Raw genomic sequence first — 19,210 nt, 5'->3', positions numbered from 1 at the left:
TTCTATTTCTTTCCTCATAACTTTAGCACCCCCCCCCCCCCCCCCACACACACACATTTTATTTTGCCTTACGCGATTAGAAGTTTTGTTCGCCGCGCTAGAAAGACAGGACCGACAATGCTTAAAATGTGTCAATTACAATCTTAGCTGAATTAATGTGACAAATATGTACAAAAGTAAAATAAAATAAAAATCCTGTCCATTTTTTTTTTAATAATGCGTCCGCAATTATTTTGACATGAAGTTATCGAGAAAAAGCTTCCGCGGCTGCACTTGGTTACGGTACTTTAAAATTCGAAAGCCATCAAGTTATTGCACCAAATTTCGAACCCAAATTAAAGTGTCATTTCATTTAAACTTTATAATCCAGTCACAAGGCCGTTTACTTAACGATCAGGATCGCCGTTTGTCTTGTCTTGTCTTTCCATTATTGCCCACAATCAGCAGTAGTGATTACTTCGGCACTTGATTTGAGATTCAATTTTACAGGGATAAGACATAACTAGACATAAGATCATCGTTATTGTGCATACAATTAAACAATGGATGGAAAAGTGTGGTCACAAGTTCATCTGCTCTTAAAACAACCAAACAACATATGACAACAGCCTTAAAAAACTAAAATAAGAACAATAAAACAAACAAAAACACGTCAGTGACCGCCGCTCAAATAATTATGGTCGTAAACATGACCTATGAACCTCTGCTGCTATAAGAGGTAGCCTACCACTATAGAGTTTTCCCTCGTCTGTTGTGGATTTCCCTCGTCTGTTGTGGAACCTGTCAAATGTGACGAGCAACGATAGCAGAAAGGGAGGCTAAGTTTCTATTTGTGTCCCCAGAATAAGTTTCTATTTGGGACAAAGGGAGGCTGCAAGCCGTATTGTTTATATAGCGCAGAGCGACTGGCTGTCCCGACGGCTTTACTATAAATTATGACCTAATTAGCCGATGTAGGTGACCTACATAATGTACAGTTTTAACCTACTTAGTAGTCAGCAAATCTTTTGCGCATTATCTGGGCAACCAAACCAAAACTGACAACCAACTGTTGAGACTGTATGGTTTGCAGAACAATAAAACTCCAGGACCCAAAACTGAAAGATTTTGAGTTTGTGTTTTTATATTTAGCGCCAGTTTGTATCAGTGAACACTGATCCTAGAGCTTATATTTAGTTGTAAGCACTGTTTGCGTATTCTGTTCTACAATCACACGTATTTAAAGCAAAATAAACATATGCAGATTCCTGGTTTTTTTTAAACCTGCTAGACAAACTGCTGCAGTATTTGGTTACTCGCAAGGCAAATCAGTTATGTAGTCTATACGTAACTAGCTCAGTTGACTCAGTTGATTCACTGTCTTCCGGCTGAACCGAAAGTCCCAACAACTGACACGCCACAGCCGCCGAGCTGAGCGGCTGTTATTTTTGTGGCATTCAACATATCTGCCAGGGTAATGCCCACCACAATCACCCGCCTCCCCCCCCCCCCCCCCTCCGCTGTCCGCCTCCTTGTGAGTATGAAATGACTTGGAATAACAGGCCGTGAAAAGTAGGATATGCGCCGAAATGCTGCGATCTGCTGGTCGATGTGAATGCGTGATGTATTGTGTAAAACATTCCATCTCACACGACATAAATAGATCCCTGCGCCTTGAGTCCGAGTCTGGAGATACGCGCGCGATATATATTGATGTAGGCCTATACATGTGAACAAAATGCATTCCGAGCATTCATCGGTACAGTTCATTCCGTGACACCAAAGGCAAAGGGATCTGATAAGGCACAAAAAAAAAAAATTGTCTGTTTAGGGTAACCCAACCGACCCTATCAATTTGGCGCCGACCCAAAAACTTTTTTTTGATTTCAAAAAAAAAAGAGGTAAAAATGCTAAAAAGAGACATTTGGCGTTTCATTTACACACAACAACCACAAAAAAAAAAAAAAAAAAAAAAAACTACCTACCTACCTACCGACCCTACTTTTTTTGGTCATGTTACCCTAAACAGACAATTTTTTTTTGTTGGCCTAAGCCTTTTTACATGCTTACTATGCAGGTTCTGCAAATTTGGGGGCTTAAATCAATGTATGAATTTGATCTGAATAATGAATTTAACACGTTAACAATTACCCTTCCAGTTTCAGGAAGAACATACACACTACACAGGATAAGTTTTTCAATTTTTGTGTGACCTACACCCAACAGTCATAAATTGACAGAAAATCAGTCAAGATTCAGAATCATTTGTTTTCGCTATGATGATAATATGTTTACACTCGGTTAAAGAAATTTTTGTATAAGTATCTTGGTTGCCTAAAGCCGTGTTTCCATAACGCAATGCGATGGCGGCACGATGGTTGCGGCGAGGTGGCGGCAGCGTCAAAACCGATCGCAACAGTAGTATGAAAGAACGCGTGTTTCCATTATAATTATATGTGCGATTTGCTAAGTCAAAATTGTTTGCATGTTCACTTTTGACTCGCCTGCCTGAATAACCTGTGTCTGTTCGGCCGGCCGTGAACAAAAAGGGTTTGATCTTCAGTAATGACCTCACTTTCTACCCACCTATGTTGACAAATTATTTTTTTAGCCGAGACCAGCCTGAGCGGATATATATCCGTACCTGGTCATATAGAGCCATATGAGTGGGTACGGATATATCCCTACCTGAAAGACAATGAGTTAAACCTCGTCAAATATTGGGGCCACAGCGGGTTATAGAAATTACACGTTGAGGTTATCTCAGATGGTTTTAAAGTTATACTTTTAAAACTGTCCACACTTGTAGGGTTTGATTATATCCCACCTTGACCTAAGATTGATTGGCCCTCGTCAAGTTTTGAGGACACTGGGGTTAATTTTAATTCATAAAACATTATATCAGGCGTCTTTGAAGCTAGAGTTTTCAAATTTCAAGGGTTTAATAATCTGCTATCATGACCCTAATTTGGTTGACCCCATCTCCCCCCCTCCCCCCCCCCTTCCCCTTTTGCAAAAGTTGGCATCACAGGGGGGGGGGGGGGGGGGGGGGGGGTTATGTTCATGAACAGTTAAAAATGGGGTTATTTCAGATGTCCTGAGAGCAAAAGCCGCATAATGTCACACCATTTCAAAATAAAGAGTATGTTGCGTATTATGCTAGTGATGGTTGTGGAAACAAGTGTTTACCTCACTATCACAGACATTGACCAGATGCTTGTTTGAAAGAATGATAACTCAACTTGATCACATTCTAAAAGTAGAGCCTGGATGCTCTCTGCAAAATGTTTTATTTGGGGTAACTGTAGTAAATCTAAAAAGAAGTAACTTCTGAAAACAATGCAACTTACCATATCAGCCTGGCTGTTGATTATGTGCATGTACCGGTATGCATGTCGGGGAATTAGCTTGACCCACATGGAAAAAAACCCAACTGTATCTGAGGTAGTGGGCAACGACTATTTTTTGAGGGGGGATTGTACTTTAAATCAATATTTCTAACTTGATTCTGTTTCCAGATGCTGATTCTGAACTCGATGCTCAATTTGAATGCTCTGACGTTTCTGATGATGACAACAAAGTCCCTCTCAATGTGACAGGTAGGTCCTATATGCACAGCTAAGCAGGCAGCTACCCTGCGATTTAAGTGGGAATTTCAGTATGGCAATAGCACACAATATTTCCTGTCTATTTTTTTCAAAGAAACTAGTTTCTGTGTGTGTTTTGTTTTGCTTGAATAATTGGATATCTACCATATATAGTACTTTCAGGACTGTAAGGTGCTACTGTTTTCCCCAATTTGGACCCATGTGCCTTATTCAGTTATTGATCTCTTTACCTTTTGTATGGCTAAAGAAGGGAACACTTGTATGCACATCCCTTTACAAAGACACGCAAGCAACATTCTCTCTCAAGTGATATATGCATTGTCTATGAACTAGGGAATGCAGCTGGTCTCACCTCAAAATGTCAGTTACAGAAAGTTTAAGTTAAATGCACAGCACTAATATAATCTCACTGTGACTGTGTGAAAGGGCATCCTCAAAATGGGTTGACTCACCTGAAAAGAAATTTATCTTTTGACTTGATGGCAGAGAAGTATGCTACCAAAAAACAATGTAATTTTCCCTTTCTGGAAAAAATGTCGACTGAGATTTCCAAACAATTGAAACTGTTTGTTGCTGTGTCTGAGTAGAATTAGTGTTGTGCTTAAATAGGTACTGCAGCGACAGGGATAAAATCACATCTCATGAGCTTCATCTTACCATTGCCAAATCAGACACATTTTATGCACATCGCTAGTTTCTTTAAAGTCAACTGCCGCCGGTCAGTCAGTTTGTGTCACTCCAAGTCCTTTGTTGTATTTTAGATTCAGAGGTACACAATAATTGCAGATGGCTGTATGAATAAAGTGGGTCACACAGAGTCGCGATGGCTGGGGGGTTGAATTAACTACGATAACTGATGAGTGGTTTACGCGTGCCAAATAGCCGTTCAAGGGATTTGAAAATGGCAATTAATTTTATTGAATGCTTTTGCAAGTGTGTAGGTTAAGCTTTCCTCCATGTTATTTTATGTTTTCCTATGTCCCTCTTTTTGTTAAGGGTCTTTGTGACTCATTGCAGGGCTAACACCTTTCCGGTACTCGCCGAAAATCTGGTTTTTAAAAACTGTTTAAGGTTTAACCGGAAAATCCTGTTTCTAAAAGTAACTTGATTAGCGGCACTTGACCATAATTATGTCAAAAGTCATGTGACGTACGTCTTTTAACTTAACAGACCTACCTCCTTGAGGGGAGATTGTGCTTTAAATTTAGATATCTGACTTTTATTTCTGTTTTCAGATGATGATTCTGATGATACAGTTGAAGATGTCCACAACTTCGACTTTTTGGATGATTGCACCGAAGACTCTACCAACGTGACAGGTAGGTCCTATGCCCCACAAAACAAGCAGCTACCTTGCAATCTAGGAGGGAATTCTGCAAGGTAATGGGAGGCAGAACCAAAGTTTGGGTTGTTAATGGATTGGGAAACAAAAACTGAATTGTTAGTGGTTGCCATCATGGCCACATATTTCTACATCTGTTTCTTGTTTCACTTCGTGTGTTGTAGTGGCACAGAGACATGTTTACCATCTTACGTCTCATGAGAGCATCAGTATTCTAAGCAGATGATGAAGGTACAGTGTACTGGTCTGTTTCCTCAATCCAAAATAATTTTTTCTTTGATGAGAGATTCTGAAACATTTGCACTTTTGTTTTCAAGTTTTGCTGCGGAAGAAGGAAAGAAAAATTTGGCGGAAAGAGAGTATCCTTTTTCAAGAGAATTACTACTGCTCCCCCACATACTCGATGCTTACCCTGATAGCTAAAACACACACAGACAACCAGGCATGTACTCAACAGTCTCTGGTACAGGGCATTGTCTGCACAGCTGATTATATTGCCTGCAGGGACTTACTTTTTTTTTGAAATAACTCATGCCAAAAACATAGAGGCAAGCTTATTAAGCATGGCCAAGAGACGCAATGCTGCTGATTGGGTAAGACCTGCCATCTGAGCTGTTGGGCCCCAAGAGTGCAGACGTGTACGTGATCAAGAAACATGTACGGCGGCTCCCATCAGAAAACAACTGCATCAAAGCAAATATCTTCATTTAGCAAGTTTTTCCATTTCTATGTCAGAGGGGCTTTATTGATCCCATATCGTGACTGTGTTCTACGCCTTGTCTTCGGCTGAGTGTAACGTACTGGTTCTCATCAAATAAGAACTGTGTTGCTACACATAAAGCACAGGCAATGCACAGATGATTTGAAAGCACTTTGCAATTAGTTTGTAATTATTTGTATAACAGGGTTTTCATTTCATGCATCTCAAATGAGTGTCTGAAATTAAAGGAGCGTCTGAAATGTAATGTATTTAGTATAAGTTATTTATAAAATGCTGACTGTTAGCAAAGGATAACAGACCCGGCAGAAATATAACCAGGCCAGGCCAACTATCATGCCTGCATGTCCAAACCACAAATCTGGTTCTCTTTGAAGAGCAGAATTTATTGAATTTAATGTCTGTATCCTCACAGGAGCCCATCGACGTCATCACTTTCCTCTCGATCGGGCCATGGAATGTGCTGAACACCCCAAAGGAGCAAGTGTTACCTCTTCCCCCGACCCAGCGTCTGAGACATCTGAGTGTAAGTCAGTTTATTGTTACTTTCACATTAAAGATAATGGTGTACTATGTAAGGAGTCGTTTTCTTTGGCAAATTGGATCTCAAAAACCCTTCGGGCAGATTTGATGTGGAGAAACATGTACTACCCACAGAGCTGCCAACTGCTACAATTTTGGCGTAGAATGCTACGATTTTGCTGTAATTGCTACGCTAAACTCTACGCTACGTTCAAACACAAAATGACAGGCATGCAAAATGTTCAATCATCGCTCGACAATCAACAATGAACATAGCACAAGTAGCCGAGTACCAATGGTTGCGAACCAGTCTGTTATGACTGATTGAGGTTGTCCACGTGACTTGCTTTGCCAATCGTGAATTTCGTTGCAAGCATTTGCCTTTCCGGTGACTCTCTGGGCCAATTGCGAATTTGATTAGAATGCACGATGTACTTGTAATGTCGTACTGTATTAGGGCTTCTGATATTTTACCAGGTAATGGAACAATTTTACTAGCCAATGCAACTACAGGCTTTTAACCAAAAGTATGACGTCTTACTAGCGCCAAAACAATATATTCGTAATTAACCCGTGAAAGTGACTAATTTTCACGCAAAAATTCAATTAAACGTGTTAATTACTCATTTTCACATGTTAATGACTATTTTAAGTGTTAATGTCTAATTTTCAGTTTTGGCTCGCCTCCTGATAGCTTACTAGCGCCAAAACAAAAATTTCATGCGTTAATTACTAATTTTCATGTGCCTTGTGACTGTGGAGGTTCAATGCACATGCGCGACTGTTACACCGGCCAGAGCGAAAATCCTGCGATTCAATACTTTTCTGGCCCATAGTTCTTTATAGTCTACTTGCCAAAAAGAGTACCTGGAAATGTCTGTTCCTGTAAACTTTTATGACGGAAATGTAATCTATAGGGTATGTAGAGTCAAATTAGCTTGGTTGCCTAAAGTTACACTTTGGGAAATTCTCAGAATCCAAGATGGCCGCCCAACGGTCATCTTGAAGATGGTCAATATATAACTTTTGATCCAGATGGGCTAAAGAGTCGTGTAATACCTCAATATAGGTTTTTTTGATGTCAGCGAGTTCATTTCTGAGGTTGGTTTGTCAATCCTGTCAACAGAATCCAAGATGGCCGCCAAGATGGCCGTCAAAATATATAAAAACACATTTCTCGCCATATCTGGGTTTCTAAAGCAGCTAGATTCATGATCTTAGTGCTGATCATGTTTCCAAAGGCTGGGAAGCCGTTCTGATATTACCCAGATGCAAGATGGCTGCCAAGATGGCAGGTAAACATCATTCACGCTCAAATCAATGTCACACAAAAATAAGGAAAACGCCATATTTGTTTGTCTTTTGTCTGAAAAAACATGTTAGCATCCAGTTAAAGAGGCAACTTTCAGGACCTCAATCAAGTCCATGTGGGAAAGTCCATGTCCAAAAGCAGCTTAGCTGGCACGCCACGACCGAAATAGAACTCTACTGCTCTTGCGTTACAGCAAACAAACGATTCAAACTTTGAAACCATATCTCCTTCTTCAATGTCAGCTTCTTTCTCGTCTTACTGGTCGTCTTCAACAAACTCCTCCTCTTCCTCTTCCTTCTCCTCCTCCTCCTCCTCTTCCTCCTCTTCTTCCTCCTCCTCGTCCTCCTCCTCCACCACAGGCTCATGCTTCGTGTAAGGGCTGCAGCAGCCACCTCCTCCCTCGCAATAACAGTATTCAGTGCACGTAAGTCTCCCACTGTGGCAACTGCACTTCTTCTCGCTGCACGCTTTCCCCTCGGCGCTGCAACTACAGCTCACGACATCTAAGAGCTGCTGCGGTGCTATCGGCGCATTAGACAGCGATTGTGTCACAGCACCAGATTCATCGATATCCCATCCGAAGCAGCGGATATCATGAGCCTCGGCTGGTGGATCTTTATGGTCTGCTGCTTTCCACAACATCATCTGCAGATGTGCTCGGAGAGCATGCAGCCTCAGGTTGCAATCTGTTGGTGGTAGCCTCTTCAAAGGTGGTGGTTTCTTCCTGCCCAGATACAGTTTGGATCTTGTACCATTGCGGGACTTGGCCTTCTTCTGCCTGTACAGCGCGAGGAAGAATGAGTCGGCAGTGGCCTTAAGTTGGTCATGACTGACGTCTGGCTCCCCAAGGACATCTTGCAGGCCTAGGATGTCGCTGTTTCCAAGCACCTTGAGCGCTGACTTCTTGCCCTTGTAACAGGGGTACGACACGGTGTCGCAGCCCGATAAGGCGTGCATGCCGAGTAGCTGACCACACTTGTCCCCCAATTTGTCCACTGTTGTGTCAAGCACCGTGCCGTCCCACTTCTCCATCTGGATGCTCTTCTGTATCCTCTTCCTCCATGCCAAGTACACGAGAAGGACGAACACATCAGTGTCGTCACACAGCACCCTGATCGTCTCCGCCCCGCCTGCTGCAGCCTTCAGCATGTAGCTGCACAGCGTGATATCCGCCTCCTCATGGGTGACAAGACAATCGAAACTGCTGACAAGCTCCACGTTGTTCTGCAGAGGATATCCACAGAGGATGTTGCTGAGGAGGCGTTTGTTGTTGGCATTCTTCATGATAGCTTCTCTGTGTGGGAGGGGGGTTGTGGGTGTCAGACGGAAGTCCTTTGATCCTTCCCCTGCCCTCCTCATCCTCTCGTGGTCCTTCGCAGTTGGCTGATTCTCATGGTACCTGTCAAACAACACCAGTTTCTGTGCTGCTGGAGGATAGCGGCTCAGTCGAGCGCCGAAACTCGCGACAAAATCTCCTGCTGTCCCCGCAACAGGCCACACAACATGGTACAGGAGTCGACCAGCACCACGTCTGGTGCAGGTGCGTTGTTGACCGGCACACCAAGACACTTGACGAGCACAGCCTTGTCTCCTTTCCTCAAACTCCCGAATTCGTCGATGAGAGATGGAGGTACGGGACTGAGTTCGTACTTGAAGATGTCTGTCGCCTTCACACCACGTTGTTGCCTAATGATCTGAAGCCGTACGAATAATGTTTCAATGTCAAAGATGGCCTTGTCTTTCACAACCACTACCTTTTTCATCTCCTGCATGGTCTTCACTTTCCTCTCGATCGGGCCATGGAATGTGCTGTGAAGCGAAGCGGCGAACTGTTCACTTTGAGTGCTGCCGATCTTGAGTGCATCTTGGACATTTAGGCCTACTTTTGCTGGCGCGATCTGCCCGTTGACGATGTTGTACAGGTCAGTGGACTCAACAATGAGAGGGTGCGAGAACTTCTGCAGTTCCTCTGCAATCTTCGTCCGGTCTGCTGCGTCCATCGCTCGCCTTCTTTCACCTTCCTCTTTGTGCTTGCTCTCCTTCTGTCCATCCCCACCATCGAGACCCATCGGCTTTTCTGAAAGTTGCCTCTTTAACTGGATGCTAACATGTTCTTTCAGACAAAAGACAAACAATATGGCGTTTTCCTTATTTTTGTGTGACATTGATTTGAGCGTGAATGGCGTTTACCTGCCATCTTGGCAGCCATCTTGAATCTGGGTGATATCAGAACGGCTTCCCAGCCTTTGGAAACATGGTCAGCACTAAGATCATTAATCTAGCTGCTTTAGAAACCCAGATATGGCGAGAAATGTGTTTTTATATATTTTGACGGCCATCTTGGCGGCCATCTTGGATTCTGTTGACAGGATTGACAAACCAACCTCAGAAATGAACTCGCCGACATCAAAAAACCCTATATTGAGGTATTACACGACTCTTAAGCCCATCTGGATCAAAAGTTATATATTGACCATCTTCAAGATGACCGTTGAGCGGCCATCTTGGATTCTGAGAATTTCCCAAAGTGCAACTTTAGGCAACCAAGCTAATTTGACTCTCCGTACCCTATAGATTACATTTCCGTCATAAAAGTTTACAGGAACAGACATTTCCAGGTTTCATACATGACATGGAAGGCTGGCTGGTAGACTATTAATCCGATGCAAATTAACAATAAGAGCTGAACGCATGTGTTACAGTGTAGATAACAGTGACATACAACTGTGTGTCCGACAACTTCTTGAATAACGAATTCTATCGAAAGACATTTGTGAAAGTGTGTTAGCCTAGACCGAACAGATCAGTCTGCTAGTGGTCGGACCTTTAGCACACGTCCGGCCACACACCATTTTTCCTCTCTCGATTCGAACATTTTCGGATCAATTGTCTTTCACTAATAGTAATACACTATAAAGCAGATGTATGAGTGTTTTAGTGGAAATGAATATGAGGCACAGCTGCCTGCCTGACAACTTGTCGAATAAGGAATTATATTGAAAGATATATGTGAAAGTGTGTGAGCACAGCTGATCAAAAGTCCGTCTGCTAAAAGCAGCTTCGATTCGAAAGTTTTTGGGGTCGATTATTCTTTTTTAAGTTACCCAAAACAACGTTAAGAAAAGCGCTATTGCAGAAAACTGACATGCATCTTCCCGTCGGATAACTTGCTCGATAAGGCCTTCTATTAAAAGATATTTCAGAAATATTGTGAGAGTGATGTTTGACGGACGTTGTAGCCTCTCAGTGCGGACTCTTAAAGTCCGACTACTGTGACCAAAAACGAGGCAAAATTGAAAATAAGTAATTAACACTGTTATTTACTAATTTTCACGTGAAAATGGTAACCTTAGGTTCTGGCACTAGTAAGCCGTCATACAAAAGCGTTTTGGTGTTCATATCTTTTTGGTTTGTTTGTTTGTTTGCCGACCACGAAGGGCCATATCAGGGTGGTGCTGCTTTGACATATAACGTGCGCCACACACAAGACAGAAATCGCAGCACAGGCTTCATGTCTCACCCAGTCTCATTATTCTGACAACGGACCAACCAGTCCTAGCACTAACCCCATAATGCCAGACGCCAGGCGGAGCAGCCACTAGATTGCCAATTTTAAAGTCTTAGGTATGACCCGGCCGGGGTTCGAACCCACGACCTCCCAATCACGGGGCGGACACCTTACCACTAGGCCAACCGTGCCGGTATATATTTTTGGTACCTGGTTCATGATCTGTTCAATTTCAAACTAAGCATGCACAAGTTTTAATTTACTTTCATTCTGTATGCAGGTACCAAAAGCCCGACATCACCGGAGGAAAATACAAGCAAAGGTATGCATGCATGTCTTCAGTGACTGAGAATGTTTATGGGATGAATGAGAGTTGCCTAAACTTCTACTGCAATATGTTTAAGGCATTCATCCCCGTTTCATTTCATTCAATCCTATTAGGCCAGTAAAGGCACCCCACTTGACTCTGTGGTACTTTTTTCCTGATCAAAAATTTCTTTCACAGTGGTCACATGACGATGCTCAAGCAAGGGTACCCCCCAAATCGACCTGACATAAAAAAAGGAGTACCCCCCAAAAAAAACAATAGTTGGGAAAAAGAACCCATCTATCTTTCTCTCTCTCTCTCTCTCTCTCACTGTCCGTCTCTTTCTCTCTGTCTTTCTCTCTCTCTGTCAATCTCTCTCTCTCTCTCTCTCTCTCTCTCTCTCTCTCTCTCTCTCTCTCTCTCTCTCTCTCTCTCTTTCTCTCTCTCTCTCTCTCTCTCTCACCCCCATTGGTTTGTATATGGGTCTGTGGCCTTAGTAATATAAACCATTATCTTTCTCTCTCTGTTCTGTTTGTATGTCCGTGTGTATATATGATTAGAGTAGTATGAAAAAGAAAGAATTTCTGTAATGCTTATGCCACAAACCTTGTAAAATAAGATTTGATTCAATTTGGTCTTCCCCCTCTTCCATTTCAGGCAGTTTTCTTTGTTGTTGCTATAACTGCGAATAAAGGGTGTGTCATTATTTTTTATGAACAAGGAACATAGTTTTTGTTACTGTGAAAGAATTTTGGAATTGTTCTCTAATAGTTGGGGGGATGCTGTCCTGACCCTGTTGAAGGTCGGCACTTGTATAGATATATATATATTTTGTTATTATTATAAGGACCTTTAAACTAACCCCTCTTTTTCCTTTCTTTTGTGATGTAGTTTCCAACTTCATTATTCAAGTATCATGGGTTTCAGGAGTCAAAATCCAGACAGAGGGCAAGCGATACTTTTGTATCTTCTGCGAAAAGTACTTTGCTCAACACCTCAACTGGCACCTCATAAAAAGCCACAGCGAGGAGGCAGATGTTGCTGCGGCCCAGGCTCTTCCGGAGCCCCAACGCTCGCAGGCCCTCTTGATCATCCGAAACCATGGCAGAGACGGAATTAATTGGTATGTGTCCTGCAAGGAGCTAAACCAGATCACAAGTGGTCATGGAAAGCACTTGTGCACCATTGTGCCAGTTCTGATTTTTAGACTACAATAGCTAGTTTTCTTATATACTAATTGCAAAAGATAGTACAGGGGTACCTGCAATGACTTGCCAGAAGTGTCCTTAAATTGAAGGTGGCCTGTCATGTTGACGGGTAATTTTGGTAGGGATAATAGACAAATGGACAACAGAAAGCGTCAGCACACTCTGGTTTACGTAAACTATCAGTTTCTGAACAGACATTGCCAGGTTTTTTACGCACCGTACAAACACCCTTTCATTTAAACAATCACCGCTTGCGAACATCCTAAGTACCCTCCGTAAAGAGCTAGCATTTTTTCAAGATTTTATTTTTGCATGGCCTGCAGGATTGTCTAGTACCAAAATCAGACGCTTTTTGGCGCTAGTACTAAAATCTAAATAATAAATTGACGACTTGTAACACAAGCATTCATTAATCCTAAAAGATTTGTTTTTCATCAAAAAAAGATCATTACAATTCGAAGTTTTGAAAAATGGACAAAAAGGGAGTCCGGAAGCATGTCACGCAAAGAAGTGTTTCCCGAAGCAGACACATTTTTTGCATTGAACTTGCTTCTTTGAAGCCAAACTCCACCGTTAAGTTTGTGTGACTCGCAGTCGTTGTTGCATTTTAGATTCAGAGTTACACAAGATAAGGCGAGTCGCATTGAAATCACAAACTGACGACTAGATTGTGAAAAAAAAGGAAAGTTGATCACACTCCGGGGTCCACGATGGCTATGGCGTTAGATAAACCATGCAAAAATAAATTCATTGAAAATTGCTGGCTCTTTACGTAAGGCACCTCAGATATTCTCAAGCGGTGAGTGTTCTAACAAAAGGGTGTTTGTACTGTGTGTCTTTGATGGTTTGCGGGAGGCTTACTGTGCCTTAAAAGGGATGTGGTCTCTCATCGGAGAGGCCACACATTGCAGGTACAACTCCACACACTTTTTAACTTTGTGACTTTCATTGCCGTGCACTGATACATTGAGCACAAAAAAGTAAAGGATATTTTTTTCAATGGTATACCCCAGATAACAGCAGTTATTTGGTCAGAAATATACGTGTATTTGAAAATCAGTCTTTCTTCTGCTCAAAAATGTGTTTCTGGAATCTGAGCAATATCTGGGTATGATGTCACTGGTCCGTGACCACATCTACTCTCAAAAATTGTGTTTTGTGATGGCTTGATTCACTTTCAACCGTTGAAACAGTGACTTAAACTGAATATTTTACATTTTTTACATTCGAAAGTTTATTTGGTGTCTTACCTAATGGTTCATACAAATTTCTTTCAAATCTGTCGCGCTGTCAGGCTGATCTAGTGTGTAAAACAGAGTGACCACAAAACGGAAAAATAGCCAAAAATCAATGGTTTTTATGGTGTTTTTGCTGGGTAGCTGCAGGGTCTCCAAATTTCACAGAACTTAACTTTTTGTGCTCAGTGTATATACAGCAGACTTGCGCTCTTCAGTCTATTTGTTTGTATGTTTGTTAACCTTCGCCGGCACTCGTGGGTCCGTGCGGACCCAGAAGGGTGTTTGATTGCAAATATCTTTTAAACGAGTTGGAATTTTTTAATGAGCTTTTAGAAATGCCTCAGACACCTAACAAGCTATCATCTCCTGAAAGCTCATTAAATTTCAGTGATAATTAATTAATTAATTAATGGTCAAATTTAGACTACACACGGAAGCATTCGTGGGGACGTGCGGACCCATACTTCTCAAAGAAGGAAAAGCGTGTATACCCTTCCGAGGCACTCGTGGGTCCGTGCGGACCCAGAAGGGTGTTTGATTGCAAATATCTCTTAAACGAGTTGGAATTTTTTAATGAGCTTTTAGAAATGCCTCAGACACCTACAAAGCTTTCATCTCCTAAAAGCTCATTAAATTTCAGTGATAATTAATTAATTAATTAATTAATGGTCAAATTTAGACAACACACGGAAGCATTCGCGGGGACGTGCGGACCCATACTTCTCAAAGAAGCAAAAGCGTGTATACCCTTCCGAGGCACTCGTGGGTCCATGCGGACCCATACTTCTCAAAGAAGGACAATTGTGCAAACCCTTCCGTGGCACTCGTGGGGCCATGCAGACCCATAATATTTTACCAAATACCGTGTGTAGTCTAAATTTGACCATTAATTAATTAATTAATTATCACTGAAATTTAATGAGCTTTTAGGAGATGATAGCTTTTTAGGTGTCTGAGGCATTTCTAAAAGCTCATTAAAAAATTCCAACTCGTTTAAGAGATATTTGCATCAAACACCCTTCTGTGTCCGCACGGACCCACGAGTGCCACGGAAGGATATGCATATTTTTCTTTCTTTGAGAAGCATGGGTCTGCACGGCCCCACGAGTGCCACGGAAGGATATGCACATTTTTCCTTCTTTGAGAAGCATGGGTCTGCACGGCCCCACGAATGCGTCCGTGTGTAGTCGATAATGAGTGCCGGCGAAGGTTAATGCCCAGTCCACCACAAAGGGTTATGTATCGATTGGACATTGGATTTCCCTTCTTTGAGCCATGTGACGTCAGAGGCCTACAAAACTTCATATTTTGGCGTTTCAGGTTGACCGAAACTTCAAAGGAACTACAAAACACACGTCATGTGTTTGATTGCATGTGTGTGTGCTGTTCAATGTCAAAACAACAACAAAGTCAGTACATGACGTGTGTTTTGTAGTTCCTTTGAAGTTTCGGTCAACCTGAAACGCCCAAATATGAAGCTTATGTGTTTGATTGCATGTGTGTGTGTGCTCGTTCAATCGTTAAAACAACAAAGTCAGTACCTGAAAGGAATTCGATCGATACATAAATGTTATTTGCGTTTTTGACCAAAATATGACATTTTACACAGATCGAGACAGTCATTGTTCTCCGAGACTGCGCTAGCAGTCGAGGTGAACAATGACTGTCGAGATCTGTGTAAAATGTCATATTTTGGTCAAAAACGCAAATAACGTATAATATCAGGGCGGTTGCTCTTCAGTGTAATGCACCATAAAAGAGGAGTCACACTACACAAATTCTAACTTATCTTTGATGCAATTCATGGTCTCATTGATTTTTGGGTTGTTCTTGTTGATTATTTTATTTTATCATATTCGTTCCATTTTCTTGTATTAATACACATCCCACAAAATAATTTTTAAATCCAACCAACATGGTGGTTTTTTTTTTACCTTTCTATGCCCTCCAGCAAGAAATAGTGGAGAGCGAGCTTTTCTTGCTTTCAAATTTATATTAATGAGCTAATTACAGGGTTCGTACAGGTCATGGAAAACCTGGAAAGTCATGGAATTTGATTTTTAATTTTCCAGGCCTGGAAAGTCATGGAATTTCAATTCAAGTCATGGAAAGTCATGGAATTTAACAAAAATAAGAAAGAAAAAAAATTAACCTTTAGCACGCCAGCGGCTATTTTCGTCGCCCAGCCATCCCCCGCCCCCCCCCCCCCCCCCCCCCCCCCCCATTGCCAGCCAGAGACACTGCGTAGAAACTGACTCAAATTCAGTGCAAAGCAAGCCAGTGTCAAAACTGGCAGTGACAAGACGTAAAAAGTTTGCGTGTTCGGAAATGGCGACCTGTGGATCTAGTCATGGAAAATGTTATTCAGGCTCATGGAAAGTCATGGAAAAGTCATGGAATTTTGTTTCTAAAAACCAGTGGGGACCCTGTAATTATAACATTTAATCATCATCAAAAACCTTGTCAATGCTTTCAATGTGTGTGTGATTCAGAAGTCGTTAGGTAATCTGGCAGTCATTAAAACAAGGTAGGGGTCAAATTAAAAGTTTTAAAGTTGCCACAGCGCTCCAAAAACTCAATAATGTTTGTTGCGGTTTTACAAAACGTGATCCAGATTCACTGAAGGGGGCCGGGGACTCAAAATAACCATTTTTTCATGTTGGGAGTCGTTTAGCTATGTTTTAGATATGGTTAGCTCTGTTAGCTGTATCATTCTGTTTTTTTTCTTTTCCTCTCACTTTGAAGGCCTGGGAATTATGTATTTTTGTCAGTATTGTTTTTTATTTTGTATTTTGTACGTTATTGTCTCCATGGAAGGTGTGATTTTTTGGGTGCTCATTTTTAGTAGTCTTTAGCATGTACAACAAAGGCATTTTGAGGAACAGCTGTCAATTTCTGTTTCAGGGAACTACAGCAAGTTCACGAGAGAAGAAGAGAAGGCCGTGAGGAAGCTTTTTCAAGCTTCCATTTTGGGAGGAAAGCTTCCAGGAAAGAAACAAATTTTGTTGGGCATTGCAGGCAGCCAAACACTGGAAGGGAGATACTGGACCCAAATTAAAGATAAAGCAGTCGCCATTGTTTAATACTTTGAGGGAAGTTAAAAGAAATATTTTTGTCGACAAGCAAAGTGGTTACAAGCCCCCCGGTCATACACTTTTTTTTTCGTAAAGCACAGATTTTTTGCTCCCACCCATGCAGTTGGAAAACCTTTTCAAATCTCTTGTGTTGTTTTAAACTTTTGCTCTAAAAATTTGGAATGACACAAATTTTGATGTGAAAATTGATTCGGATTATCACTTGATTATGTTTCATGATTTTTTTCTGGTTTACCTTGTTTCTTTTTGGTGTAAATATGTGGACGTCTGCACTGACAGATGTCATGACAGCTGTCCTTTGTATGAGATTTTCTGGGTTGTGGATAACTCCCATTGATCATGACTTTTGTATGGACCCGCAGCATTGTAACGTGTATTTGCTCTGTCCAGTAGGAAAACGTTTTTAAGTCTTCTTGTGTTGTTTTAAACTTTTGCTCTAAAAATGTGGTTCCCATTGAACCTCAGTACAGAATGATTATGGTTTGCAAAATATATGTTGCTTACTTGATTCTTGAGAATTGTGTTTGTTTTCGCTCCCCCCGCGGGTTAGGGGGAGTCCCATATTGGTTGGGACGAGAAAGAATTTACCCGATGCTCCCCAGCATGTGGTAAGAGGCGACTAACGGATTCTGTTTCTCCTTTTACCCTTGTTAAGTGTTTCTTGTATAGAATATAGTCAATTTTTGTAAAGATTTTAGTCAAGCAGTATGTAAGAAATGTTAAGTTCTTTGTACTGGAAACTTGCATTCTCCCAGTAAGGTAATATATTGTACTACGTTGCAAGCCCCTGGAGCAAATTTTTGATTAGTGCTTTTGTGAACAAGAAACAATTGACAAGTGGCTCTATCCTATCTCCCCCCTTCCCCCGTCGCGATATAACCTTCGTGGTTGAAAACGAGGTAAAACACCAAATAAAGAAAGAAAGAAAGTCTGTTTTCGCCAAGTGAGGGTGTGTGACTGTGGCTGTGAGTGTGTTTGTGACAGTAAATTCAACACTATGAGTGACAAAGAACTGACGACTGTGTGTGACAGGGAATAGGACACGTGTCATTCGCCTGTAAGTGTAATCATTATATTTTGTAACCATCAAAAACAATTTCCCTTGAAATCAAAACATTAACAAGTAAGAAAAAATGACATCTGAAAATGGCATTCAATGGTTACTCATGCTCTCTCTCTCTCTCTCTCTCTCTCTCTCTCTCTCTCTCTCTCTCTCTCTCTCTCTCTCTCTCTCTCTCTCTCTCTCTCTCTCTCTCCTCTCTCTCTCTCTCTCTCTCTCTCTCTCTCTCTCTCTCTCTCTCTCTCTCTCTCTCTCTCTCTCTCTCTCTCTCTCTCTCTCTCTCTCTCTCTCTCTCTCTCTCTCTCTCTCTCTCTCTCTCTCTCTCTCTCTCTCTCTCTCTCTCTCTCTCTCTCTCTCTCCTGAAAACAAACAAACATTGAGGAACCAAAGCTAAATAGCGTTTTAAAGTATAAGCTCAAGAGGATACTTCCCACTGTGATATTAATTACTAGTGTGTTTTTGTGAGGGTGCTTTAACGTTTCAGTTATAGGGAGTAGCACATGTTTGTGATATGATCCGTGCATGTCTTAAACAAGTAATGGCAGTGCATATTAGCAGATCTGCATTTTCAACCATCAAGTTATTCACGAATGGTAGTCGTCCGATGTTGGAATATAGCGTGTTCGTTTCTTGTGTTTTTAGTCTCTCGTTTGTTTTCTTAGTTATATGAAGTCTTACATCGCGCGCGTATCTCCAGACTCTGACTCGAGGCGCAGGGATCTATTTATGCCGTGTGAGATAGAATTTTTTACACAATACATCACGCATTCACATCGACCAGCAGATCGCAGCCATTTTGGCGCATATCCTACTTTTTACGGCCTATTATTCCAAGTCACACGGGTATTTTGGTGGACAATTTTGTTATCAATGCCTATGCAATTTTGCCAGGAAAGACCCTTTTGACAATCGTGGGATCTTTAACGTGCACACCCCAATGTAGTGTACACGAAGGGACCTCGGTTTTTCGTCTCATCCGAAAGACTAGCACTTGAACCCACCACCTAGGTTAGGAAAGGGGGGAGAAAATTGCTAACGCCCTGACCCAGGGTCGAACTCGCAACCTCTTGCTTCCGAGCGCAAGTGGGTTACCACGCAAACAATCCTTGAATCTTTTAAAGCACGATAAAAAGATCAAGTATCGATCCTCATATCAAACAGACAATGAAGTAAGGCGTCCGCCCCGTGATCGGGAGGTCGTGGGTTCGAACCCCGGCCGGGTCATACCTAAGACTTTAAAATTGGCAATCTAGTGGCTGCTTCGCCTGGCGTCTGGCATTATGGGGTTAGTGCTAGGACTGGTTGGTCCGGTG

The 19,210-nt window shown here is 41.8% G+C and overlaps 1 protein-coding gene across 1 annotated transcript; it reads left to right on the top strand.

Annotated features, from left to right (window-relative positions):
- The first annotated feature begins 1,393 nt into the window (after positions 1–1,393).
- LOC138956195 (uncharacterized) lies at positions 1,394–18,031 on the top strand. The gene is made up of 7 exons (XM_070327617.1): positions 1,394–1,453; positions 3,498–3,578; positions 4,823–4,906; positions 6,063–6,173; positions 11,270–11,311; positions 12,224–12,419; positions 16,647–18,031. Exons 4-7 carry the CDS (start codon positions 6,101–6,103, stop codon positions 16,798–16,800), a joined length of 465 nt encoding a protein of 154 aa, XP_070183718.1. The 5' UTR covers positions 1,394–1,453; positions 3,498–3,578; positions 4,823–4,906; positions 6,063–6,100; the 3' UTR covers positions 16,801–18,031.
- Positions 18,032–19,210: the final 1,179 nt, after the last annotated feature.

Source organism: Littorina saxatilis, unplaced genomic scaffold, assembly GCF_037325665.1.
Source record: "Littorina saxatilis isolate snail1 unplaced genomic scaffold, US_GU_Lsax_2.0 scaffold_1499, whole genome shotgun sequence".
NCBI lineage: Eukaryota > Metazoa > Mollusca > Gastropoda > Littorinimorpha > Littorinidae > Littorina > Littorina saxatilis.
This window is presented reverse-complemented; position numbering and strand designations above follow the sequence as displayed.